General features: G+C 38.0%; 1 protein-coding gene across 4 annotated transcripts in view; it reads right to left on the bottom strand.

Annotated features, from left to right (window-relative positions):
* Positions 1-27,747, bottom strand: part of ldb2a (LIM domain binding 2a) — a 127,979-nt gene that overhangs the window by 87,994 nt on the left and 12,238 nt on the right. For all 4 annotated transcript variants that reach the window (XM_033974491.2, XM_033974492.2, XM_055224795.1 and 1 more), the window contains exon 2: positions 4,820-4,922. In XM_033974491.2, coding sequence (XP_033830382.1) covers positions 4,820-4,922 — 103 coding nt within the window. The remainder of the gene's footprint in view (positions 1-4,819; positions 4,923-27,747) is intronic.

The raw sequence follows: 27,747 nt of genomic DNA, 5'->3' as shown, positions 1-27,747 counted from the left end.
TCAAGTGAATTTATTAATTTGAAAGTGTAAAACAAACTCAAATTCTTAGTGGTTTTAGTTCGATTCATTGAAAAACAGAAATCTGAGAAATTTGTCAATTATAAGTTACATTTTATTTTCATCATTAGCGTAATAAAAAATGTAATTAAATGCTTTCTTAGCTTACTTAATGCTATCAAAAATGTGTTATGCTCTTTTTAAAGTTTGATCTAGTATAACCAGTCTAAGAAACATTAACACATTTTGTCTTGGTCTAAAGGTTTCACGACTATAGAAAAATTCATTCGTCTTTTAGCTGCCGACCTTGGTTCGACTTTCAACAGCGCAAAACTTTGAGAATGTTTCTTAGTCAATATATTGAGTAAAAGTAGTGCCACATTGTCTGTCATTTTTAAAGATAACCTGTTTTAACTCTACAAATGCGGTCTGACCGTTTTAGAAATTCAGTTCTTATCTGTATGTAGCATCAATCGGTTAACTATCCTATGGCTAGAATTAGCTCTGCTGCTATTTGTTTTTCATGGTTCACATTGGCACTAACGTAGTCAAAATACAAAAATGTCAAACTCAATTATGATACGAGGGAATAGGCTCAATGCTTAATACCGATTTAGATAGCACAATGATAATAGAATGTAATTTCCAACAATAATAATGGTACTTTTTATTGTCATGACTAGTCCTGGTGAAGCTGCAAAACTGAAGGAAAGGGGACATTTTTTTCCAGTTTTTTTAATCAATACCTGCTCAAATAAGTATCTAGTTTTGATGCTAGTTTTAGTATTGATTAGTATCCGATTTTTGATACTTTTTACATCCCCTGAAATGCACTCAACCAAGCCTATGCCTAACCACACTTTCTGTCCAAACACTTAATATTTCGAATCGTAAAATCTATTTAAAGTAAAGCTGCAGGATTAATCACAATTTTAATGGACGCAAAGGCTGCATAGTGTAGATCTGCACAAGCGCGTTCTGAAATGTGATTCTTGTATTAGTTTGTCAGTTCATATTCTAGTATTTTTGGATGCGTTTACAATTTGAACTTTGAACAGAACCATACATCTCAAATCTAACCGCAATGCTTCGTTCAGTCCTACGTTTAAAGACACACAAATGAATGGTTAGCTCCTGTTTCCGTGCGTCTGTTTGGATATTAGCGCACCTGAATAAGAATGGCTACAGATTTGGGTGACTCATCATCGCCATGGAGCTAAGCCTGGAGCTGGGATACCGGCTCCGCATCGCCAGGGATTTTGATTTTTACATTTGAAAAGCTCACAACAACCCTCCATCTTTCTCTCTCTCTCCCCCCTCATCTCTTTCGCTTTATCTTCCTCTCTCTGCATCACCCTTTCTTTCTCTAACCCGTCTAGCTCCCTCTTTTTCTCTCGCTTCAGTTCTTCTCTCGCACTCCTTTTCTCCCTCTCCTTTTTCCTCTCTCTATCTCACTCTAAACCTCTATCTTCTCTCTCGCTCTCCATTTCTTTTATTTCTTTTTTCTTTTCTGTCTGTCTCTCTTCCTCCATCTTTCTCTCTTTCTTTCTTTTTCATTAAGTCATTTTAGATCGATATTACGATTTAAAACGTGCAAATTATAACATAATGATCCATGGGCGTCGTAGATTACAACTATAAAGTAGACATGAGCACAATAGGTCTTCTTTAATTTTTCCTTGGCACCTTCTCCTCCTCTATTTCCTTCTCCTTTTATTCTGTCCCTAACCCTCTGTCTCGCTCCTCTTCTCATTTTCCCTCTTTCCCTCTGTCTTCCTCCCTTTCTCTATGTTCAACACTCACTTCCTGTACTTTTCACACTCACTCTCACTATCTCTTTCTTTCTACCTCTCTCTTCTTCAGTCTATCCCTCCTTCTCTTCCATTTTTCCGCTCACCCGCTCTCTCTCTCCGTCTGCCTATCCCTTTCCTCTCTTTCTCTCTCTCTTCTCCCTCTCTCTTTGGGAACATGTGCACGTCTCATAGAGGGTTAGACCTATGCAGACAAGATGGTATTAATAACACTGCAAGTCAATAAATTGTCTTTGGACACTGTTTTAAAGGTGTAACGTGGAGCTTTTCTGGTGCAGTATTCACATGCTTGTCTCCATAGATGTAATTGCTTTCTCCTGAATGTTCCCTAGTATGGCATTAAACTTCTTCAGGTCAAGAGGCAACACTGCTCACAATAAAAACGCAACGCAGTACAATTTTTTTCTTCATTTTCGATAAAAAAAGAAATTCTATGCATAGAAAGTCCATTTTCTTCCACTAGAAAATATCCAACGGGTGGGAATGATCACGCAGGCAAGCTGAGTGAAGCGTCTTGCTCAACGACGCAAGTCACGCAACTATAATATGCACAAGACAAGCGCTGTCGATCAAACTAATAACCTTACAAACGGTGGGCAAACACTTTAACCAACTGTGAAGCTGTGTAAAGTTAGATATTTATTTTACTGTAGTGATGGGACGGTAAACAATAAAATAATAAATAAAAAGGGTTGACAATAATCGTTCATGGGACATTTTATATAATCGTGATAATCACCGTTATATCATCAGAATGTGCAGAAAAAACGACTTATCCACAGGGGAGTCAACGGGGGGAACAAAGGGGTCTGTTGCCCGGGGCCCCAAGGTCTTTTTGGGGGCTCAGAATTGGACCCTCTTCCTGTTAATTCGTATTACGTGGGGGCCATGTGAGGCTTATTGCCCTGGGCCTCAAAATTTCTAGTCCACGGCCCTGCTTGTCCATAATATTATCTATTAAAAAATCATAATTATTCATATCCATAACAACTTTAATCATTATCGTGATACAATCGTTAATCACAATTATTTTTGTCAGGATAATCGTCATACAATACTAGTATACTGTCAAATCTAAAATATGGCAATTAGTTGTCATTACCACAACTCATTTAATTACTATTACTATTTATTTTTAGTACTGCTATGAATATGTACAATACGTAAGTCTAACAAAATTTTGCTCCCATCAGCCACAAACTCTACCACATTTACAGTATTTTCTATTTCCGTAACTCTAAAAATCCACCCACACACTCCCTCCTGTCCACTGCGCTATCACCGACACAAAGCCAATGTTTTGTTAAGTGTACCGGTGCAGATATACCCAATCATTTGACTATTTTCCCCGCTGCGAGTTTATAGGTACATTTATTTCAAAAGCCACAATAGAGCCCTGTGATGAAATGCAGACAAGAAGGTTGCCGGTAGTTACGTGTGATACCGCACACTTGTTCAACAATCACATTCGAAATGAAAACTATTGTTAAAAGAGGGAAAGATAGCAATTTTCTCCCTGACACTGGATGGGTAAAAGCAGGATAAAGACGCGGACAATAAGTGGAGTTAAAGGGACAAATGCGAGCTTGGAGGAAGTAGTGTTTGAGAAGTGGAGTTAGCATTGTGTTACACCATCAGCAAGTTTCAAGTGGTTAAATACAGGTGGTGGAGTGGCCAGAAATTGAGTAACGTTACTTCTAAATAATATTATTCGAGTAGTGGATCAAGAAATTACTCCTGTAAGAATAGAAAAGTATTTGCGAAAACTACTTCTCAAGTAAGAGCAGCATAAAAAGTGACTGTCAGACGTAATATTTGATTTACGGTGGAAGAAACAAATGTTCAAATCATTTCATATTGTCAGCAAAAGGCTTGCTACTGGAAGAATAACTCAAAGTTTTAATCAAGCAAGAGTACTGTTACTTCAATAAAACTATTACACAAATAGGAGCAAAAGTATGCAGTTAGAAGTACTAATTAAATAGTAAATTACTGAGTACTCCCCACCTCTACCCAAATGTACTGAAGTCAATCGCGCTCCAAAAAGTAGTGACCCAAATAATGATCGAGCTTTCACAATGCCTGTTTAAAAATGGTTTCAAATACATGTGTTTTACAATACAGTTTTATTAAAGCCAAATATAAGTATTTTAGATGGAGGTTACTACATGTTAAGTCTCACATTCTATTGTAAAACGTAATATGTTTTTGTTTTTTTTTTTGGTTTTTTTATCAAGTGAAAGTAAATAAACCTCAACTATAAAAAGTGTTTGGTGAATATTTGGCCATTTTTCCCATTTTTATTTGACATTAACGCCTGGTATTTCAAAAGACAGTGGCAAAATATAAATTAGATGATTGCGCTTATATTACATGAACTAAAACTGTATATAGCAAAGACAGCCACCCTATTTACCCACCGTATTGTGTCATTATTGCTTACTATACGCAACTCAGTGAGAAATCATCAGTAGTAATTCAATAAATGCAAGAAAGATAAGCTTAATGCCATACTGTGGAACATTATAGGTAAAGCAATAACATCTCAGAGCGCTAGAAAAACATTTATAAGCCTTTTAAAACCACAGACAACTGAAAATGACCAGATTCCTTGTGATGACAAACTAAGCAATGTATACATGTCCCCACTTTTTATTTGGCAATTGCACATTTTGGCTTTTGCAACAATGTAAATAAGAAAAAGTCTCTAGTCAAAATGCACGTAAACCTACACTTTTACGATTTTGTCCCAAGTCATTTCAAAAGCTTCTCTGAAAATCAAACTTTCTTCCCCCAAATCATCAGCTTCCTTTAGTAACGACTACACTATAATTTGTCTTGATGGGTCTCTATGACACAATGGCTACACATCCATTTATCATCATTAGCTCACACGGCTTATCAAAAGTAGACGAGCAAAGAGAAAATGAAAATCTAAAGAAAAAAACAACACGATTGCATAGTTTTGTTTGCCATGTAGTGCACATAGGAGCACAGGAGCCGGCTCTTACTGTATCTCTTTGGTCCATCTTCGAGGCAGAAGGAAAGCGTGAGAGTGGCGTCTTCTTCAAAAAACTCGGTCGCAAAGGCATCCCACCACAAGTTGTCGCTTTCCTGAAGAACGAGAAGACAAATGGGATTAGAAAAAAGGGGAAGAGTAACATGCGACTCTTTAATTTAATACCCATGTAGTTCATAACTGGTCATATTGCGTTTTACATAAACCCAATATGGTCATACCTCTGCTCTCTGATAAGACAAGACACAATATTATGAGCCAGATTTTAATATGAGACAAATGTGATTTTTATATGAAGTCAGACTTTGGTTTCCACTGTTTTTTCTACAATTTATGGGTATCATTTAAATTTTTTGAGCAAACATATAAGGATGTTAACGATATGTAGTAAATCTCAAGGTACGGTATTATCACGATCTCACAGTATTATATTATTTCATATTTATTGCGATATTTTGGAGACTTTTAACAGAATGCTACTTTATTTCCTTTTTAAAATGCCTATAAAAGACTTTGGTACGATCCAAAGCGGTCATGTTTGCCCCAAAAAAGGTCGAAACGCATCGGCATGTCCACTTTACCTAATTAAAGGATTTTATTGTAAGTCAGAGTGCTTCGGATCGCCTTCTATTTTTTCTCGTCTTCTTACTTCCGAAGAGCACCTGGCTAACATTTAATTTGAAAAGTGCTCATTGGAAAGCACAAATTACTACAGCAAACAAACAAAGACAGAGAATAAGGGTGGGTGACAATCTCGAACGTGATATTCCGATGATATTTTACCAAGAAATTGCTAAAATGTACCTGTAAATGTCCTGCTTGAGCTTAGGCCTGTCAAGATAACACATTTTTAAGTACGATATAAAAAAAATATAGATGATAAACGATGATATTGAAACCCTAAAGGTGAATTATTTCCAAAAAACTATTCTAAATGCACAATATGGTTAAAACACTAAATAAATAAACAGCAGAATGGTAATTTGTTTTGTATTTATGAGTCATAGAAGTTATTCATTCAACTCTCTAAAGCTCAAATCCAAACAGGAAAAATAACAAAAAGTTCCCCACTAGTAAGAAAAAGTCCCCACAATAAATATTGACCCCTAAAAATGATTGTTCGATATAGTAATTATCATGACAGGCCCAACTGAGGTTCAAGTCAAGTTCAAGTCCGTTTTTGTAACCATCAGTCGACTACTGGAGCTGGGCCATATTGGAAAAAATAAACACAACAAAAAACAACAAAAAAAACAACATGATTTTTGTTTTTTCTCATATTGACTGATCTCAATTTTTGATTTGATCTTCCATCTTATTAAAAACATAGACAGGTGGACTTCAGGCATAAAGAGCAGAGTGTCAGGATCACTGCAGTTTTATTTTGTGTTGATAGGACCAGTCATTCCGGGGTAATCCACATTTAAAGTTTGGAATTAGTTTGTACAATATAAAAGCATATGTGTGTTAATGCTATCGGCAGAAACATGTGCGATATCCGTGTGCTAAATTAGGTCTTAAGTTTCACTCACAAATGTGGAGAAAACAGTTGCTCACTTTCCCTAATGTGGATTATAATAAGAAGAAGAAGAGGAGAAAAGGTGAGAATCTGCCGCTCGATCAGAGAGAGGGAGAAGGAGCGGGTCAGACGGCACCGCACACGAAGAGGCAGAGGGAAGAAGAAGCTGGACTTTTGGTCAAACTGTGCAGATTTAAGACTGTTACATACTTGCACCCCTTTGCTCCATTATCTTACATGTATTTAATATTCATGCTTGTTTTGGGGCATGGCTGGTCGCAGTATAAACAGGACGTCTATCCGTGGCACGGGCTTCCGTTCTTGCTCGCGCTCACTGCACGCTGCCTCGCCCTCCACACCTGGGGCATGCACTCTTCGTCGTCCGCGCTCCACGGCTCTTACCTATTAGCTGCAGTTAGCCTTTTTGTGTTTGATCTGGTGGGTCCGGCTGTCCTGTTTCCGCCTTTTGTTTGATAAGGTTAGTTTGCGGACGTTTTCAGTTTTAGATTAGAGATGTCGGCACCGGCTTCTACGGCCCTGTACGGCGCTGGCCCGGTGCTGAATCCTTTTGGTCTGTTTGGCCGGCTCATCAGGTCCACCTATCTGTTGTTACTTTGTTTTGGGCACTTTAAAGTAAATTAAAATGAACTTAAAATAAACGATTTAACTTTTCGTAACCCGTTTGACTCCTGTGTCCTCTTTAATATGTTTGATCCACCCGGGTAGTAACAAAGACAAACGCAGACAAAAGAGGAAACGAGAGGAGACATAAAGAGATGCGAAGTGACTAAACCAGAAAGCAGTGACTCCTCTTCAGGACCACACGATTGGCTGTAGACCTGTCCATCGAAGTTTTTTAGCACAGCCCTCCCTACTACTACTACTCCTACTACTACTAATACTGACTCTACGTAAAGAAAGTAACATTGCCCTCAGTTGCAAAGACCCCTCTTACTCCCATGCCCCCCGCCTCTGTCTCTCTCCTCCTCCTTCTCTCTCTCGCTCTCATCTGCCTCTAATTCCCTGTGACATGATACGACAGATGACCAGGTCGTCGGAGCCCGGGCGGAGGGAGGTGCGGCACCATTCCCCACATGGTGACAATTAGCCCTGTCACTATCGGGCAGCGTCAAAGGCAATAACCCGCAACAACCAGCGCCCGGACCCCCGCAGGTCACATCCCCCCCACCCTTTCCCCTCCTCCCCGTTCCATGCAAACACGGCCGGGACTGAGCCATACCGCCACGGGGCACAGAAGAGGAGCAGGTTGATTACGGGCAAACGGACAGCAAATGCGGGTCAAGGAACAAAGTAGTCAAACTGAGAGGAGCGGAGGTAAGTAGTTCAAAAAGAAGTTCAAATGTATGTATGGATGGACAGTGCACAGTGTTAATATCATATTTTCGTACTGTACCCACAGTTTCTCCCCAGACTAATGATTTCAAATGGAAATAAAAAAGCAATGAAACTAAAGAGGCGTCTGAAAATACGACACATCATAAATTCCCCCCATAAATATCAGTTAACAGCCACAGCAGCTAAACAAATACCTTCGTCTTTAGTACTTTCGCTAATCAACAAATTATTTTACCAATATCATAAGAATTTATATGGACCAGGAGAAACCAGGAGAGTGAATTAGCTAGATTTTTGGGAGTAACTGGACAGTGTAATCTGCGTTTTCACTTACAAAGATACTGTTTTCTAGTATTTCTCTTTAGTCATCTTTGCACAAGATCCTAATAATTTTAAAAGCTTTTGCTAGTATCACACTGCACCCTCTTTCATTCAGATAATTGATGCACAAAGCGTGTCTTCAGCTGACCAAGAATTAAGTAGAATTAACTTTATTGCTGTTCTCAAACTAGGAACTTATGCATTATGCATAAGTTAGGCATTATGGTACAACATGAAACTATAAATACTAAATTTAAATTGTGATAAAATAAAAATAAGGGCATGCATAGACTTAACTCAATATAAATACAAAATATGCTATATGCAATATTTTTGGTCAATGGCAGCCAGACAAATAACTGATCAGTATCGGTGGAAAAAAATGTATGTCAACAGTAAGCCTTTTTGGAGCTGGGATAGAGCAACTTTTTATACTTATAAACCTACCACAATCTTCTATCTACCACTATTCAAAGTCTGGTATCACCAAACTCCATGATATTGATTAAATTAAAAGAGTTGTACCTGATTATTTTCATGTAGTAAAGTAAAATGTGTCTTACCCCAGTAGAAATATATTGTAAAAATATCTTTAAGGGTCAAAAAGGGAGATCTCTCTGTGCTGTCTTCATCTATAAAGCATTTTTTATAGTTTTGCGAACCAGGAAGTACGGCTGGTACGCTGTTAGCACGCTTACCCGTGATATCAAAACTCCGCCGTCTCAGAAAGTTGTGAAAACTTCTTAGTAAACTCACTGTGCTGAATAATTAACAAGCTAGGAGAGCTTTGTAAAGAAAGTGAGGAATAACTTCGGCCCGCTGCGAAGAATTTAAAATGTACCCATTGTCGGTAAAAAATCTGGTACGGCTCCTTTAATTCAAATCCAACATAAATTCATCAATCAAAAACGTGCCCGTGCCAGGATTCTGTGTTGCATTTGCCGCACAGGGAAGCGTATGAGCCACTGCTTGTTTGATACGAGGATAAAACTGACACAGTGATGCAGAGGTGGCAAAGCAATCAAGCGGACAGCCGGTGCTCTGAAGTCTCTATTTGGAGCCGCGGTGCCAGTCTTCCACAGCCCAGTGCCCCCCGTGCCCACCGAGACCCCCCCCCCCCCCCTTCATCCATTCCTCTTCCCTCCTCCGAGTCCCCCCTCACCCGCTCCCACCCTCGCCCAGCCCAGAGAGGAGAGCAGCAGGTGTCGGAACGCTGTCTCATTCGGAATATGTCTGTTTAAGAGCAGAGAGAGAGAGAAGAAAGACAAAGTGGAATAAAAGACACTGGCGGCTGGTTAAGAATACAAAATATAGGTAGGCTGTGTGATCAATGGGGACATGGGTGCTATAGAGTGAATTTATAGTGTATATATAATGCGCTGATGTTGGTTTTTAGATGTGAATTGTTTTTTAGGGTTGAAAAAATTTTAAAAATCCATATCGGGCCATCCCTCGCCACAATAACTTTACTTGATCAATTTGAAAGACACACCAAAATATGATTACTATCTAATTTCAGGACATTTTTGATATGTAAACCATAAAATCTGTTGATTGTGAGTAATCAGAGGGACCATTATCAGAAAGAAGTAAGATGATATTGCTGTTTACGTGTTATTTTAATAGTCTAACTCCAAGTTTAACAGTGTAATATGATACTGACATCCATATTATCCACATACTGACATTGTGGGCAAGACACTTAACCTGACTATAGGTGAATAGTTCTTTGACGTAAAGCCTTGCGAGTGCCCAACAGAAATTCAAAAGTGCTGTAGGAATTTGACAAAAACATTTGCTTCTATTTGGAATAAATACGTGTTTTGCCGTCTCAGAGATAGCCTGTTTGCGGTTAAAGGATTTAAAAAATGCAGAGAAGATGTCTGAGTTGAAATGTCTCTAATTATATACAGGTGTGTTCTTGAAGTAGGGTTGTCAAAAGTGTTGTAAATCAGATACTAATCGATACTAAATCTAGTATCAAAATTAGATGCTCCTTTGAACACGCATTGATACTAAAAAGGATGGAAATTAACCTTTCCTGAATACTTTTACAATGATCTTGAGCTGTATCAGAACAAGTATAGGACCACATAGACCAGTATACGCCCATGGACCACTATGGATCCTACCTGGACGACTCGACTGAGGAATTACATAGATATAACTCCACGTAAACGAAAGAAAGTACTACGATTTAATGCTGAAATGGGTTGTTTTGTGTTTTTTTTTTCATCATCATGGCATCGGAATCATTATTGACTGGAATAATTGCCTTCTTCATGTTTTAAGTTAATGGGAATCCAAAGAAAGAAACCCAAAACAAGCCAACAGTTTCAAAACCGAACCTGAGAACTTGTTGTTATGGGGCGATCATGCCACTCACAGTGCCATCTTTTACCGTTGATCACCTTTCTGTTGATTCATTTACACGTGTGATTTCCAATAGTTACTTTGACACTAATAATACATTTACTCATCCCGGCAAGCATCTCATAATAGACTGTTTTGACAGCGGCCAGGCCTATTGTTGTGCGTCCATTAGCGCTTCCTGGTTCGGCCTCAGATGCTAACCCACATGCTAGTATCTATGTTAAAAAGCCTCTCGCCCAGACGCCACAGCAATCAGCCCAACACAACACACCGCGCTCCCAACTGCATTTAGCTCCACCGCCAAACAAAATAGCACTTGGCAGTTTTATTACTCCGCTACAAATTCAGTAAATGAAATGCACATTTAGCCGTGCGCGCTAATAAAGCTAACTTTTCCATTATTTCTGCTGGCGAGTTCACGTGAGTCGCTTGCCATTAATCCAGCGCAAATGGCAGAGTATTTCGGGGTTTTTTGTTGTGTTTTTTTTTTTTTTTCACCGTTTGTCTGGCCAAAGATAGAAACGTGCCTGGATGCGAAGAGCGGAGAAGCTAGCAGGTTTGAAGACGTTATAAGGGGTGGATGGGAGCCAGAGAGACCAAGCAGCAACAGCCTGGACGCTGGATCGCAGCCATGGGAACGGACAGCTTGGTGCCAAATACTACGACGAGGGTGAGCCCATTCAGAGCGCATGTGTGCGTGTGAAGTCTTAATCGTGTTAAAGAACAAAAGGAAAAGATGTATTTCTTTTGGTGCGAATTATCACACTGTAAGGAGTATGTACGAGACGGAAGAGATATTAGGTTGGTTTATATCCGCTATAAAGGGGTATCAAGATTGTTGGTCAATAATTGTGATTTTTTTTTTTTTTTCGTTTTTTTGGTTCTACACAACTAACCAATGCTTAAAGTTTGCAAGTTTTATCCAGAAGGTATTGCTTTGAGCATGACTTTAACAGCTTCACACCCCATTGCACCTTTAGCTAGAGTTATTGCAATCAGCGTTTTATACACACAAGAAGCATGACACTGATAATTTTAGTCATTTCCCAAACAGACATAATTTGAAGTTATACAACGGCGAATACTAAAATTGAGATGTCTAAAAAGCCTGAGAGGACCTTGACATTTTCAATAATAATAATGTTAATAAAGATTTAAGTAGTTTCTGCAACTAATTAAACATTTTAGTTCAAGTTATTTAAATGTATCTGTTGGTGCGTTTTGTAAACATCGAAAGTAGACCTGCACGATTTGGGAGTAATTTCGAATTGCAATTTTTTCCAGACAAGTATTAGGTTTGCGATTGACAAAAAGACTGAAATATGAACTGACAAACTAATGCAAGAAACGCATTTTGGAACATGTTTACACAGATCTAAACTACAGGGTTAGTTGCCTGGCAAATCCAGAATGATATCGCTCTGTATGTTTACACAGATTGGTATCAGTCTGGTCCCCACGTCCTCCGTTGCGTCTCAAGTCCGGTCAAACGTGATCGTGCTGTAAGATTTGTTTTTTTTTCAGTGACACATGACACAGGAGCTCATCGGTCACCTATGATTTACAAATAAAATCAAATAGATCTCACCTCAGATTAACAGTTTAGTGCTCACTGATTCTGCAGAAAACCACAATGTTTTTCAGCCCTCCGTGATGTTTTTTCTCCTTTATTATTTCCGATACGGCAAAGCATGCATTTTCCTGACTGGCTAATACATCTGTCAATCACGCTCATTTCACGTTTTCAACCAGACTCACATCTACGTAAAGTATTGAAGGAGTGTGTGTTCTGGATCCCAAGCAACAGGGTTAACAGTTTTTATGCAGAAACGCCATGATATGTTGTTGTTTGTGAAGGAAATTATGGCACTTAAAAATAGCAGTTTTTACAGTTAATCGCGTCCATTCAAATTGTGATTTTGATTTGATTACGATTAATCTTGCAGCCCTAATCGAAAGACTACAAACATGCCATTTTTTCTTGGTTAGGTATTGAGAAGTGCCCTGAATAACTTATTTTGTGCTTCCCCGTCTCCAGACCTGCATATCTCTCCATTGCATTTCCTCCTGTCACTCACTGGCCTGCTTTTCTTTTCCGCCTCTGGACTCTGTGACGAACCACGCGCCGTATCCGTGTTTGTTGTCAGAAGCTACAAATGTGCGCCAATATGCCCGGATCCTGAGGTGAACCGGAGAAGCCCCCAGACGCGACAGCCCTCCTCCGATAAGGACGTTTATTGATTCCCAGAGATCGCAGACCATCGAAGGGAGGATTTGTCAATGTGTCAATGGCCCCACGACAAACCACAAATCAGCGGGAACAGCCGGGGATCAGGATTTGCCGGATTTCCAAAGCATCGGGGGACAAAGTGAGAGGGATCATCAGTAAATAGCAGCACAGCGAAGGGTTAAGTCCCTCCTAGAGACTTCCATACATTGAGACAGGTTGGAGAGGGAGTAGTAGTGTATTGTTGGGGAAGACTAGGGGAAGTGACGAAGATATTATAATGTAAACAGATTTGGGATGTACGATGAATGAAATTTTAATCAAGATCAAGTTTCATCTCTAATGGTCTATGATCAGCTTGGGTCTTTTTAATGGAGAGGTCTACAGCCAACTCTCAGTCAGTAAAAGCATGTGGTTTGGAGAAGAGTTAAGACTTTGGCGGAAGAATATTAACGGTTCTTTCTGTTAAATGGCAGTGATTAAAAGTTTCATATCAAATGCATTTAATATGTTTTTAACTAGATAAAATAAAATATAATTGAAAATCGTGAGCTTGCCCAACAGCTCGAAGGTTGGCAGTCCTACAATTGGCACTGCATACACTTGTGTCACTGAGCGAAACACTTTTATTTTAACAGTACTTCATCGGTAAGTATCTTTTTGTGTTTTATTTAAAATCGTAACACAGAAATACAGTTTTTTGTTTTACTTTGATACTTTCTTAGTTCATTATTCTCTCCTTAGTCACATTTGATGGTCTTAAGCTGCAGGAGACTAACACCCCTCCACTACTGTTTTAAAAACATGAAAAACAAAGATAGCTCATTTTAAACGGTTTGCACCTCACTTACCTTATGCTTTCCGAGTTTTGCCGTGACTGTAAAGCTAACAACAACTAGCATGCTAACACGAATTCCTGATCAACAGATAATAACATGCTTTCTAATTAGATGCACCCACAGACTTATTTTGATGTCAAGAGCTGCATGTGCAATATATCTGTACTGCGGCAAGACAAATTTAGCTTAAATATACAGCAACTGTCTATTAACAATACATTATATTAACACAGTACTGTCAATTTTCGCACTTTAGATTTGACTCCAGTTTACTTGCACAGTCTTTTCACAGAACGTAAATGCAAATGTCCTCATGTGTAGCAGCGGTTCTCTCCTAGCTAGATGCTTTTGTTCCGTGGGAGTGTGTAGCCATAGCGCGCAGCCTCTTGTTGCAGAGAGCCTCCAACAGTGTGGGCGTGTCTGGGCTCTGACCTTGGCCCGTTCCCAGCCTCCGAAACCCCCTCGCAAACACGGCCCACTGCCTCGCCAAAGAATTTATACGGCTAACGCTAACACAAGCCACACCGCTCTGGGTTATATATGTGAGTATATGTGAGCGGTAGAAATAGGAAAGTTGTTTAGGGGAGTTATAGTGAGAAATTTTTGGTGTGGGAATTCAGATGAGATGTTTTATAATGTAGTACGCAGTATCTTAAGCATTTAACTTGATTTTATTAGTCCAATTAATTCTGCTGACTTTTAGAGCTAAATGTTTGTTTTATATTGCCATTATGAGCAGCACTTTGGAAGTATCTTGTTTATAAAATGCGCTATACAAATAAACTTGGATTGGATTTAGTGATAATTACATGTATCTATACCACAAGGAAATAAAAGACGTAAGGCTTAATGGCGATACAAGTGCAGTAATAATTATAACAATGCATTTAAAATTTATGGCTCCAAAGACACTTAACATAGCATTATCGCTTCAATCCACACACAGTGGTAGTATACTACTGCAGCCACAGTCGCCCTAGAGTAGCTGCCAATCTGCGCCATTAGTCGGGATGAGATTGGTGATCAAAAGGGTAGACAATAATCATTCATTTAATATAACTGTGATAACCAGCAACAAAGATAATCGCTGTTATATCACCAGAATGTGCAGAAAAAACCTACTTCTCCCTGATGATCTCTTCACCATTGTTGCTTTCAGTTATGACAAAGTTCAATGCTATGACAGTTTAAATATGGAAATTATACATAATATTAAAAATTATAATGATTCATATCTATAATATTTTTAAACTCTCAGCAACATCATTACAGTCATTATCGTGATATAATTGTTAATCGCAATTATTTTTGGCCATGATAAATTTCAATATCGTCCCATGCCTCACTATCGGTCACTTCAACCACTCACCAATCACTCATTCACAAACCACATTTATTCATAAGTAGGACTGAGCACCCAAACTCCAGTGCATGTAAAGTTCATCATAGTCTACGTGAGGATCAGCTGTGTGCTCTGGCTCATTTGCATGTGCATCCGTTTTGAGTTATAACTGGACATTGTGTAGTCTATTACTATGTTTTAAAATATGAATTAACATAGTTATAATGTAATTCAAGGATTTAAAAATATTTTCTTAATAATATTGTCCACTAATTTACACCAAAGTGTCTCCACACTGTCTAAAGTGAATCGTACTGCCCCATCTAAGCGGCTGAAATCTGCCTCATGTTTATGAGTATTTTATTTATTAAGAAAACGTTTGTAATGTTTAGGTGACATCATTGTCTCATGTAGCAGAGCTCTGCCTCTGGACCCGGAGCCGTGCTCGGGGCATGGAAATGCAACTCGACTGGAGGGAACCGCACCAAGCAGACCGGCTCCAAGGCGGCGCAAGGGAACCGTGCCAGTGTAAAAGAAGCTTATTTGTTTAACTTGAATAAATGTTGATTATACTTTTGGCAGTATGACCACTTTAAAATAGTATACAATTGCAACTAAACTGGACTGGACTGTTTTGGCATCACCATAATTATACTTTGTTGCCCATTGTAATATCACAAACGATTTAAAAGTAACTATGCTGGGCCAAAAGAACTGTTTTAACGATTCAGTATAGGCAATGGGCGCCTTATACTCATTGTTCTTATTATACAAATGATATGAAAAAAACTATTTGTGTCACAATAGCCTCCACTGAATCTATGGGAAGCATTAAGTAGTAGTAGCAGTTTGCCTGGAAAGTTCAGAATGATATCTCTGTATTTTATGTTTGTTTTTTTATGCAGAGGGAAATGTTGAACTAGTGAACTAGAACCAAACATCTGAAGTTGGGGAGATTTAACAGTGATCTTCAATCGTGGAGTATTGAAGAAGTTTGTATTCTGGATCCAAATCAGTAGTAGCAGCAGCAGCAACAGTTGTAGTAATGGCATTACTAGTTCCTTCCAGTTAAAATTAAACCCAAAAAAGCAGTTGCATTACAAATTGCTACATTGCATCGAGTTACGTTGACAACAAGCCCCCTAAAAATCAATACTTTTCCTTGAAGACAGCGGGCTAAAATCCAGACTTGGAACAGAACATCCCTGCATACTGGGACGGATACAGTTTACCCATCAGGCAGCACCATCGATCCTTGTACTGCCACTGTCAAAGCGCCCATGGCAAAGTACACAAACTTTAACATCACCTGTATTCTCACAGTGCATCCAACACATTCTGTCACTACAGTATATGCAGTTAGGGCTGCAACTAACTCTTATTTCAATAGTCAACTAGTCAGAGATTATATTTTTGATTAGTCAACAAGTAAACGATGATTTCTATAGTACACCGAATTTTTGTAATTACATTTTTTACTGTGCAATCCCTCAGTCGTCCAGGTAGGCTCCATCACAAAAGAAAACTGCGTCTTCACTCTAAAGGATATTAAAGGGCTGTGATTATGGCAGTGAGTCATTTTTTGATTAATCAACTAGTCAAATTATTATTTATGTTGTACACTGAGACTTTAAAGACATTTTCAACCAAATAAAGGTAGGGTTAGGGTTGATAAAAATGGTGAAAACTGACTGCAGTTTGTTACAGAAAAGTATTTTAGTATATGTTTTTGGGTCTTTATTGCCAAAATCCGATTACAATTATGTTTTAGAGGTGATTAGTCATAACTAGTCGATTAATAATTGCAGCTTTGGCATATTACAGATAAAAAATTAAAAAAAATCACCTTTTTCATATTTTGATATAGTAATGCCACTGTCTTTGTGTCTGTCCAGATAACGATTATGATATAGAATTACTAGCTGAATATTCACAATTAGTCGATTAATCGCTGCAGCCCCATGAAACATTGCAATATTTTTCATAAAAGATTCCAAAATTATAATAATATTGTCCCACAGCTTAATAATGAACACCAAAGGAGCTTAAACTTTGTCTCATGTGTATGAAACCAAACACAAAATAGTCAATATTAGCAAAGACACACAATGAAATGTCAATAATTCGAGATGATAAAAACACAAAGTAATGCATGAATGGTGAGAGTGGAATTACCCAAGAGAAATTAGAGAATGAGGTGAGGATTTGACTCAGACACGCTCCTAAGACAAGGCAACAGTATCTGCATGGAAGCTAATTATAAACATGCACAGTCAACACAGCACTGCCCCCTACTGACTAACATGCAGATAGGTACTGGGTATGATTTGTTTACAAGGTTTTTGTTATTCTGGTTAAAGAAGACATATTATGCTCTTTTTGAGGAATTTAGGTTGGCGGGAAAACCTCTGTACTCGTTTAATTACAAAATACTTAAAGAGGAGTCAGTTTACTTCTATGGGGTCATAACTCCCAAAACATAACATATTTAGATCACCATGTTACCTTTTATTGTTTTGAAAATACTATATATGTCAAATGTATTAACATGTTTTATAAGTTCAACTTTTCATTTTTGACACTCTGGGCCACCCCTCTCCCTTTGCTCTCTGTGCTAAGTCACTCCCCCTTTAGAGTGCTATCATAACATAATCGGCGTGCATCCTGCTAATGAAACTACTGCACATTGCATCAGGTTTGTCAAGTTGTTGTGTACAGTTTTGTATCATGCTTTTGTATATTTATGGAGAAATGTCGCGTGGGAGCATGGATGACATAACCTCGTGGGCTGAGCACTGCACAGAATCTTAGAGCTGACTGTAAGGAGGGTTCGAATAGGGCCTGGGAGTGATCGCTAAAATACTCAAACGCGCATGGATGACATCTAAAACTTCTACAGGCATGTTTTTTATGAGGGAACAATGTTATAACATGGCAGAAAGCTAAAAAAAAAAGATAATACCCCCTCTTTACATTAGAATCATAATGCCCTCTCTTAAAAGGTGCACTCTGTAACTTTTCTACCACCTGCTTGTCTCTATGGAGATGTGATTGCTTTGCCAGGAATGTTTCACAGTATGGCAATAAACATATATATCTTACATGCATTGAATTTGTATTGCTAAAAAAACCTGCCCTTTTATGGTAAGCTGGATCATCTCTCCACAGATCTGACATGTAACTGTCTCCATGGAGATAGATGAATGCTATACTGTGAAACATTTCAGGTCAGGCAATAGCATCTCAAATTTTCGTCAAGTTTCCAACTGAAAACTTTTCAAACTTTTTTTTTCCCCCAAATAAATTCAGACATACAGTCCAAGGTGTTTTCAGTGTATTACCCAAGGACGCAATTCCAGTATGCAATGTTGAAAAGGGCTTAAAACCCACAACTTTCAGACTAGTCTTTCCAGAGCTGTTTAAATGCACTTTTTTAAAATTCTGACAAAGACAGCCATGCAACTTTTTGACCTCAGTTAATTCAGAATGTGTTACAGTTCATTCCAGTACACAATAGCATGAAGTTGCTAAAGTCCGAGCAGGGGCTGTTCTGCAAAATGATGAAACAAGCTGAAACGGAGCCCCAGTGTTTCCCAGTGGAAGTGCACCGCTGGGATGTGAAAACTACCATCGCTGCTTCTAATGATGAAATAGCTGCAGAATACATCATTGACTTACACTAAATGTGGTCTGCTAATGGATTTACGGGAGGAACCACAGACAAAACGCATTTCTATACTTTTAATTTTCAGTTTGTCCTCTTAAAAATTAACTTTCACCTAGAAACAAAGACATCCAATCTGCACCTCAAATACTTTAGAATGTATCATTGAATCAACTTTTATCCATAGCTTGAATGGTAATTGTAACTTTCAAGGTTGTTTTATGAAAATGCTTTTTTATGACACTTACATAGGGATCACCACTTCAATACACCATTTTTTCTTGTATTGCATTTTTTGAAGGTTTTTCATTGGGATTTGATGATATTTTAATCCTTTCTTATTTTGTATGTAAAAAAAATAAAAAAAAAATGTATTTGTATGTATTTTTCAGTAAGATCTAGTTATTCAAACCCTGAAGAAATAACACAAATACTTTGAATTTACTATGGCAACTAAATTAAACGAAAATATCCAACCTGGCTCTATATTAGTTTTTTAGATAAAAATTATTTAAATGTTCTGTTTTTTTTGTTTGGTTGGGGTTTTTTCGCAGTTTTTTTCCTTTTTTTTGTTTAGTTTTTTTTTTTTTTTTTTTTTTTTGCATTTTTACACATAAAACATCCCAGTTTCACATAAAAAAAAATAATAATAATAAATAATAATAATAATAATAATAATAATAATAATAATGTTTAATAATAAAATAATTCATGTTTGGTTCTGACAGAGGGTGTGTTGACCAGACTAATATCCATCTGTACAAAAAAGAAATATAATTCTGTATTCGCCATGCAATCTTTAATCTTTTTTTTTTTTTTTTTTGCTAGATTTATGTTCACACCTCTTAATTTACTAGTTGTTGTTTTTCCTATTCACCTGCAATGTCTCATCTCAACCAAAAATATAAACATAAAAAATGCATAAAGTACACGTCTTTGTGATTGGGTGGTAATGAACTCCGCCTCTTTCTCATCGTGGCGTGGAGCAGACAAGGACGAGCAGAAGATGTAACAAACAGCCTGGATCCCGCTCACAATTAAGACTGTGTTGAACCAAGGGCTTTTGCACATCACCGCTTTGTGTTCACAGTCGTGGCATTATGAAGCAGATCGCTGACTGAGGAGGTAAATAATGAGCGCAGAAAGAGTTATGAAAGGACTTTGAATCTTCTATAGAGTCTGTCTGTGTACATGTGCAAGGCTATAGACAAGTGGGTTGGGTTGGCAAAATAAAAAGAGAAAGTAGATGTGCGTGAAAATAAGGTCACATATTTCTCGTAGTTCATTTCAGATATAAAGCAGAATACTATTTTTTATTCATTTTTTTTTATAGTTTATGTTAGATATTTTGGAATTTATGAGTCTTTGAATAAACAACTTATGCCAATAATGTCATATTCTCCTATTCATTTCAAATCAATGTTTAGTAGCCCCTTCTAGCCAATTTCTTTCTTTTTTTTCCCTCAATAAAACATTTGAAAAAGCAGCTACTGTTTTTAGAATCATTTAAACTGAGTAACAATCCTGCTGCCAACCTAACACGTAGAAATATTTAAGGCATTTCTACAGATTATAGTCAAAATTTGTACAAATGTTAGTAGTTGCGCCCAATCTGGGAATTGAACCTGCGACTTTAGCGCTTAGAAGTGAAAATGCTAACTGCTAGGCCATTGAAACAACAGCTTTAGCTCAATTTTTAGTAGCTCCGGAAGCAAAATTAGTTTCGCTATTAAAACTTTGAACACGCAGCTATTGTTTTTAGCCTCATTTAAACTTCACACACCCCCTGCTGCTAGCTAATGCCGCAGATAAGTCGTTTCTATGGATTATAATCAGGATTTGTAGATATTTTTAATTGTGCGGGATAGCGTAGCAGCATGGAAACCCAATAGAAACGTATATAAACTCTGGAAGAACATGCAAACTAAACACATAAAGCCCCAACCCAGTCCGGCCCAGGAATTGAACCAGGGATCTTAGTGGTGACAAGTGAAAATGCTAACCACTATACCATCGAAACAACAGATGTAAGGTGAAATATTTTAAACAGCTTGAGCTACTTGCTACTTAGTATTCCCGACCCTCAAACACAACTCAAATTCACAGGCTAATATTGAAAATGTAAAACTGCCATTTTGCACAGATAGCTTCCCTATAGATATCATTTGCAGGGACCACCAGGCTATGCACGGACAGGCCAGGAACAACAGGACATGTAGACCCCGGAGCAGTGCCTTATCTGGGCCGAAGCGAGGCACAGCGCAGCCTGGAAGGAACCGCTGGAAAGAGGCAGGAAAAAGGTGGGGGCATTGTCCACGCATCCTGCCCCCTCCGGACCCCTCCTGCCCCAGCCAGGCCAGGACCACCGGCCTCTCAAACGGACATCCTTCCAGAGAGCGGTGAGAAGGGGATGACATTACATGGAAAGACAATAGGGTTTCAATATTATGGACGCACATATATTAGTGATGTGGATTGTGATTGTTTCTATATTAAAATTATGTTAAAGTTAAGATCAAAGGTGTTGTAGCTGATTTATAACATTTTGAAATAAAGAATTACCGGATTTTCTGGACTACAAGTCACACTATTTTCATAGTTTGGCTGAGGGATGTGATTTATATTTGAAATCTATGTTTTTTTTCTTTATTATTATACATTTTTTGGCTGGTGTGACTTATACTCCAGTGCGACTTATACTCCAGTGCGACTTATACTCCAGTGCGACTTATACTCCAGTGTGACTTATACTCCAGTGTGACTTATACTCCAGTGCGACTTATATTCTGAAAAATACGGTAGTTCATTTTAAAAGATTTTCAGCTGTTTGTTATTCTCCACTTTTTTAAGCATCCTAATGATTCACCACAATAAGGATTTCCGAACTTTCACAGGGCAGAGCAAAGTTTTGCCGCCAATTCTATCGCTAACAGATGCAGATAGCGCAGTAGCACACACTGGTCTCATTTTCACCCGAAGAGCTGCTTTTAAAATATATCTGTACTAGAATAAGACGAAAATGATTTTATTCTGCAAACATGGCCTCGCAACAATATTTAGGCTGTTAAACCTACTTTTATTATTTGCCAATTAAAGGTGCACTAAGTAACATTTTCTGGTGGCGCATCTGCCAACAGCTCGTCTCCATGGAGATGTGTGTTTTGTGCTTTGCCTGGAATCCACACAGAGATGGCACCAAACTAAGTTACAGGTTTTTAGCTAGAAATAGACCTGAAATTGCACAACAACAAAAAAAACCAAGACAGATACGTTTAATGCTACACTGAAGAATCTCTATGACGGACCTCCAACCAGAAAACGTACACAGTGCACCAGATTAGCTTAGGATATGTAGAAAATGTAGAAAATCAGCTAACTTAAAACATTAGCAGAGGGTGTAAATGTTATATGGTGCTTTGCCGAGTGAAGCAATTGTTAGGCCTGGCACGATAATGACTATATCGGTTTACTATATCGTTCAATATACGAGAGCTGGAACTATATTTTGGGGGGGTTAATACTTTTTCTTTGCAGTACTTCAAAATCTACAGTGATTTTTTTAGGCCATACAATCTTCTACGAGCTGTAAAAGGCTGAATGAATAACTTCTATGACTCATTACGAACGCAAACTACCTACTTAACTGTTTCATTCTGCTGTTTATCTATTCCAACTCATGATATTTTAGATTTAGAATATTTTTGGTGGTTTAAATCTGCTTGGGTTGGGGTTTTTTTATCGTTTATTTACTTCAGCAATATCTCGCACTTCAAAAGTAATTACAAAGATGTACGTACAAAATGATGTCCTCTGAAACAATGTAATGCAACCTATACGCTACACTATTATGGATTACGTCAACTAAACTAGCATCACATTTTTATTGAGTAAAACTAGTTATTTCAGTTATTTGACAGTACCAAAGCTAAAATAATAAATTAGCACAGCATGCCAGTTATTAATACTGACAGAACATCTTTGAACTTTTATAAAACTTTACACATCCACCTTCCGTCTCCAGCGCCTTTGTCCGGTCACAAAGCCTTGTTATAAAAGACGGTCTTCTAAGTCAATGCTAATGACCACAGCTTTTTGGTCATATCTTTTTTCGCTTTCTTTTGACTCGCTGCCTTGCCGTGTCTGAAGCTTTTAGACCTATTATTATTATTATTATTTCTGAGAGCAGGGTGGATAGCGTGGGCTGCGAAGTTAACTAACAACTGCACTAACTAATTGGAGCCCATTCACTGACCACAGCATTAGAAGAAAAAAGGAACTTAATGCAGTATTTAAAGTGAGGTGGAAATACATACTTTTATGTATAGGGCTGGGAAAAGAAGTGAATTTAAAGATGGATGGTGAAATGTATTTGGAATGGATTGTCATGTACTGCACGTAGGCCTGTCACTATAACGCATTTTGAAGTTCGATGTATTGTTGAAGTAAATATAGATGATAAACGATAATATTGAATCCACACCATGAAGCATTAGAGCACATGTGTCAAACTCAAGGCCCGGGGGCCAAATGCGGCCCGCCACGTCATTTTATGTGGCCCGCGAGAAGATAAATTAAAAGGCATGGCTGTCATTTTAAAATAAGTCTCTGCTGCTTTAATGTGTGCACTGACAATAAACTAATGAGACTTTCCCAGCAAGTGGAATGAAGAAATATTTGCAAATGATCATCACAAAATGTTCATGAAGAGGAAAATTGTTGGCTTGGAAGGACGTCGACATTTTGACACCAAACACGGAGCTAAGTATGCAAAAGTTAGTCTGCAAGAAAAACAACAAATTGTCCAACAATTAAAAGGCTGTAAAAGGCTGTTTTTAAATCAGTGCTGAAGGTCTGTGAGCAGGTGTGTCCCGACCAGATACACACTTTTAAAAATGTCAGTTTATCACAGAAACCGTTATTTAACAAGTTAAAAAGGAATTACATTTATTTTACATGACATTCAGTTACATTTAGTGGTATTTACACTGCCGAACAGTTACATCTGGCCATTTTGCTGATGTGGCCCTCGGTGAAAATGAGTTTGATGCCCCTGCATTAGAGAATTATCCCCAAAAACATGATTCTAACCGGAAAGTATTGTTAAAAATATGAATTGCTGTGCATAAATAACAGAATGCAGCACTTGAGTAGTTAGTTTTTATCTATAATCTAATATAATTCCACGTTCTACAGCTCAAATCGTATCATAGTGCAGAAAAATAACCAAAATGCTCCCGTCCGTGCAAAGAAAAAGTCCCCATGATGAATATTCACCCACAAAAATAACTGTTCCATCTAACATGTATTGAACGATAAGTTGATATAGTGTTCATTGTGACAGGCCTAGTATCTTCATTTAAATATAGTATGCGCCTCTATTTTGACTAATGAACGTTAGTTAGTTAGTTAGTTACGTTCTATTCTACATACGTCCATTTGTAAATAAAAAAAAAATGCATGTATGTCTTGTTAGCAAACGACCAGGCCAAAGCAAACCAAATTTATTCCCAAATCTCAAATGAACTTTAATTAGCGATTTCTATTTTGTTACTAATTCGTAAGTTGCTCATTTCAACCATTCAGTACTAAAACTATCTCTTTTTTTTTCTTGCACTTCAAAAAATGTTCAAAGATGCAAAAGTACTAATATAACCTGAAAATCAAAGTCATGTTTAACGGTATATTGAGTTTTTGAGGTAAACCATATGCTAGAAAAATCTGACATTTTTAATATACCTTTCAATTGCGTTTCTATGTACAATATAATAATAATTTAAAAAAAAAATGACAAGGATAAAGATCTTTGCATGCCAATTCTTGACAACAGATTATTTATTTATTTTTTTTAATTATTGTTTTTTTTTTTTTTTATGTAAACCATCTACCATATTTTTCGGACTACAAGTTGCACTTTTTTTTTCTTTTCATAGTGCTCAGTGACTTATATGTGGAATATAAATCACATCAGAGTATATAATTTCACATTTTCGTTACGGTCACACTGACAACTGCTTTTTTTTTTCTTCATTATTATGCATTATTTGACCTATACTCTGGAGCGACTTATAGTCCAGAAAATACTGTACTTGCAAGAGGTAAAAAGAAAAAAAAGAATAATATTTTTTCAGCATGGGTTGTGTGGATAACTATAAAGATCCTTACACGCCAGTCCTCACTAAATAACCATATTTTTTCCCTTTTTTTAATCCACCGGTATAAACATGCCATCTACTTGCACGCTATTTCTACTTGAGAAGTAAAAAAATCAACACAAACTTGCAGCGTACATGTGTGGATAACTACATCCTCGCACGCCAATCCAGCTCACCACATAAACAGTTCCCCCCCCCCCCTTTTTTTAATCCAGCGGTGTGAACGTGCCATCTTGACCTCGGCATCATAAGCCTATTCATGTTGATCTGACACAGGGCAGCAGATGGGAACACCGCCACTAGACCCGGACAGGGACGTGGGGATTGTGCCGTAATGAACACTCCGCACTTCTGCAGTTCACTAGCAGAGGAGCTAGTCTAGGGCTCTGTATTTGAATAATGAGAATACGACTAAGTGCGGGCAATAGGATCCAATGAGGGAGCTGTCAGTCATGAGAGCTGAGAGGGGGGTAGAGGGGATGTCTGCGAGGAAACTAGTGCGTACAGGTGTTTAGGTAAGTGCGGTAGTTAAGGAAAGGTGATTAGTAGTAAAAAAAAATATGAAAATGATTAGGAAGTTTTGGTTTACATCCATCCATCCTCATTTCAAACCGTGCGTGTGTGTACTTACGTTGGGTTTTTGTGTTTAAATCTTTGCTTTGGAGTTGTTTTTTGGATCGTTCGCTAGTTTATGTTATTTTAATTAAATTTAAAATGATAAAAATGTAAGTTATTTAAAAAAAAAATCATAAAAGAAAAGAACATTTGATTCGTTATGACTTTTTTTTACCTTAATGATTTGACCTCAGCCTTGACTAGTTTGATCTATCTTTTGACAGTTATAATCAGGAGAAATACGTCAGGAGAGTTAAGACGGTATGCAATTAATTATGTAAAGTATTTTTTCGACGTCCTTCTTTGCATCAAATTGAGCATTTACTTTGGCGATAATTAATTTGGGCGATATTTTTGAGCTGTCACAATTACAGGAATACAGAAATGTTTTTTAATTGCGTTCCATTTGTGCTGTCTAATGAATAACGTCAGTCATGAGACAAGGTGGGACAAAGTACGTGACGAGATTTTCAAATTTAGTTCTGTTTTTATTTAAGCTAATAAAAAGGAAAGTAACTGTCATCTTCTTGTTTCCATGTAGATGTTATGGCTTTACCTAAAATGTTCCTATCGTAATTATGCTTTCTATTGCTGCAAATGAAATCCTTACTCTAGAAGTTACAGGTCAGATCTGTGGAGAGGTGACCCCACTGACAGTAAGGATGCATGATCTTAGCGAATTTCTTTAGATAAAAACTCCTTTCACTTAATAAATCCAATACAGATATACTTCTAGGGCTTAGGCAAAGCATCAAAGAAACATCTCCATGGAAACAAGCAGGTGGCATACGCTCCACCAGAAAAGTTACCCAGCGCCCCTTTAACACGCCATACGCATTTCTCTATAGGTTTTTCTCCTCTCCATTGCACCGCCACTGTTCCTTTCCGTTGCACTTTTCCTCATACTGTTATTTTGCCCGGCGTCTCCGCTAGCTCACCTCTGAATATTAATGTCGTCTATGCAAATGGCCCTACGCCGGCTGAGGTCGAGCTAGCTCCTCCTCTGCATGCTAATCCCGTTCGCCTCATTTGCATACGCTTAAGTGTCAAATTCCCCTACAAATCATCGCGGCACGCTAGAGGCCACTGCCCGGGTCTAGCAAACCAACACAAGCACAGGAACAACAGCGTGCTAGCGTTAAGTCGGCATCAAAGCGCGTTTAGATTGTGTAGGGGTCATCCAGGGGTCGGGTAGAGTAGAAAGTAGGTAAGGGGAGGGGACTAGATACAGTGGAGGGATACAGGCAGGTGGTGGAAACACATGGGATCGCGATGAGGTGAGGATGGAAGAGTGCAAGTGACGGTTGGTAGGACAAGACAGGTTAACACGAAGCGTAAATATGATAGGAAATATGAGGTATACTTGTCTATGGTCGCATTTTTATATCGCGCTTTTCCACCTTCAAGGCACTCAAAGCCTAAAAAGTCCGTCAATCTCTTTTTCACGTTGTTGATTTTTCCATTCAGATATTCACAAATAGTATTAAAGTCAAATTTCTGCCACCTACAAACAATATTTGTCAAGTGGTAAAAAAAGAAATCATCCAAACACTCAAGTAAGAGCAAAAAAAAAACAAAAAACGTGTGAATGAAAATATTACTTGAGATGTTGGTTATTAAATTAATGTAATTTGACAGTAAGAACATTAATTAATTCCCAAATTCTCATATTCACACTCTCAAAATATTGACAGCCAAAAATGTGAAAATATTGAAGTGTTATCGTAAAAGTAAACTGAAGAAAAGCAAATGTTAACATGTCAGCTAAAAATATTACTCCAGCAGAAATCAAATATTAAGCGATTAAAAAAAAACTACTAATAAGCAAAATAAGCATAAGCTCTACTCTCGTAAACTGAGTACAGTGGTCCCTCGTTTATCGCGGGGGTTATGTTCTAAAAATAGGAGAAATCCGCGATACACTCAGCTTTATTTTTTCCAAAGAGCGAGGCCGCGAAAGGTGAACCGTGTTATAGCGAGAGACAACTGTATTCCATAAATTTCCATGTCAAATATTCCATGCTGACTTTTAACTGTATTGCATTTACTGTTTTTCCAAAGAGAGGTGTGGAGCCCTGACTTATCAATGACTGACAATAAATCACCCCGTAACCAGAGGATCACTAGTTCCAACACCCTCAAAGCATATACTCTGTTTTGTTGTGAAGTCAAGACGCTTTCTGCTAGAATTGATAAACAAAAGGAAGTGTAGATTTGCATTTTAGAGGTATTTTACGGGTATTTTCCCTCAGAACATTTCATAATTGTATTAAAATGTAATACTTGATTAAGACACCTAAACCAGCATTCAGAAACGCACATATCGATCTAGATGATTCTCTTCCCTGGCGATTTAAAAGTGCAGCGATAGGACTCCCACCCTACTCCGCACTGTGAGGTTGTAACCGGGGGAGTTGACTTCTCCTCCGGGCTGGTGTCTTACTGGGCTTCGTCAGTTCATATCCCGAGCTCATGAGTCATTTTACCAGTGTGCAGAATGTTAAACACACTT

This window comes from Periophthalmus magnuspinnatus, chromosome 10 (assembly GCF_009829125.3).
Source record: "Periophthalmus magnuspinnatus isolate fPerMag1 chromosome 10, fPerMag1.2.pri, whole genome shotgun sequence".
In the NCBI taxonomy this organism is placed as follows: domain Eukaryota; kingdom Metazoa; phylum Chordata; class Actinopteri; order Gobiiformes; family Gobiidae; genus Periophthalmus; species Periophthalmus magnuspinnatus.
Note: the sequence above shows the minus strand (reverse complement) of the source record. Positions and strands in the feature narration are given on the sequence as shown.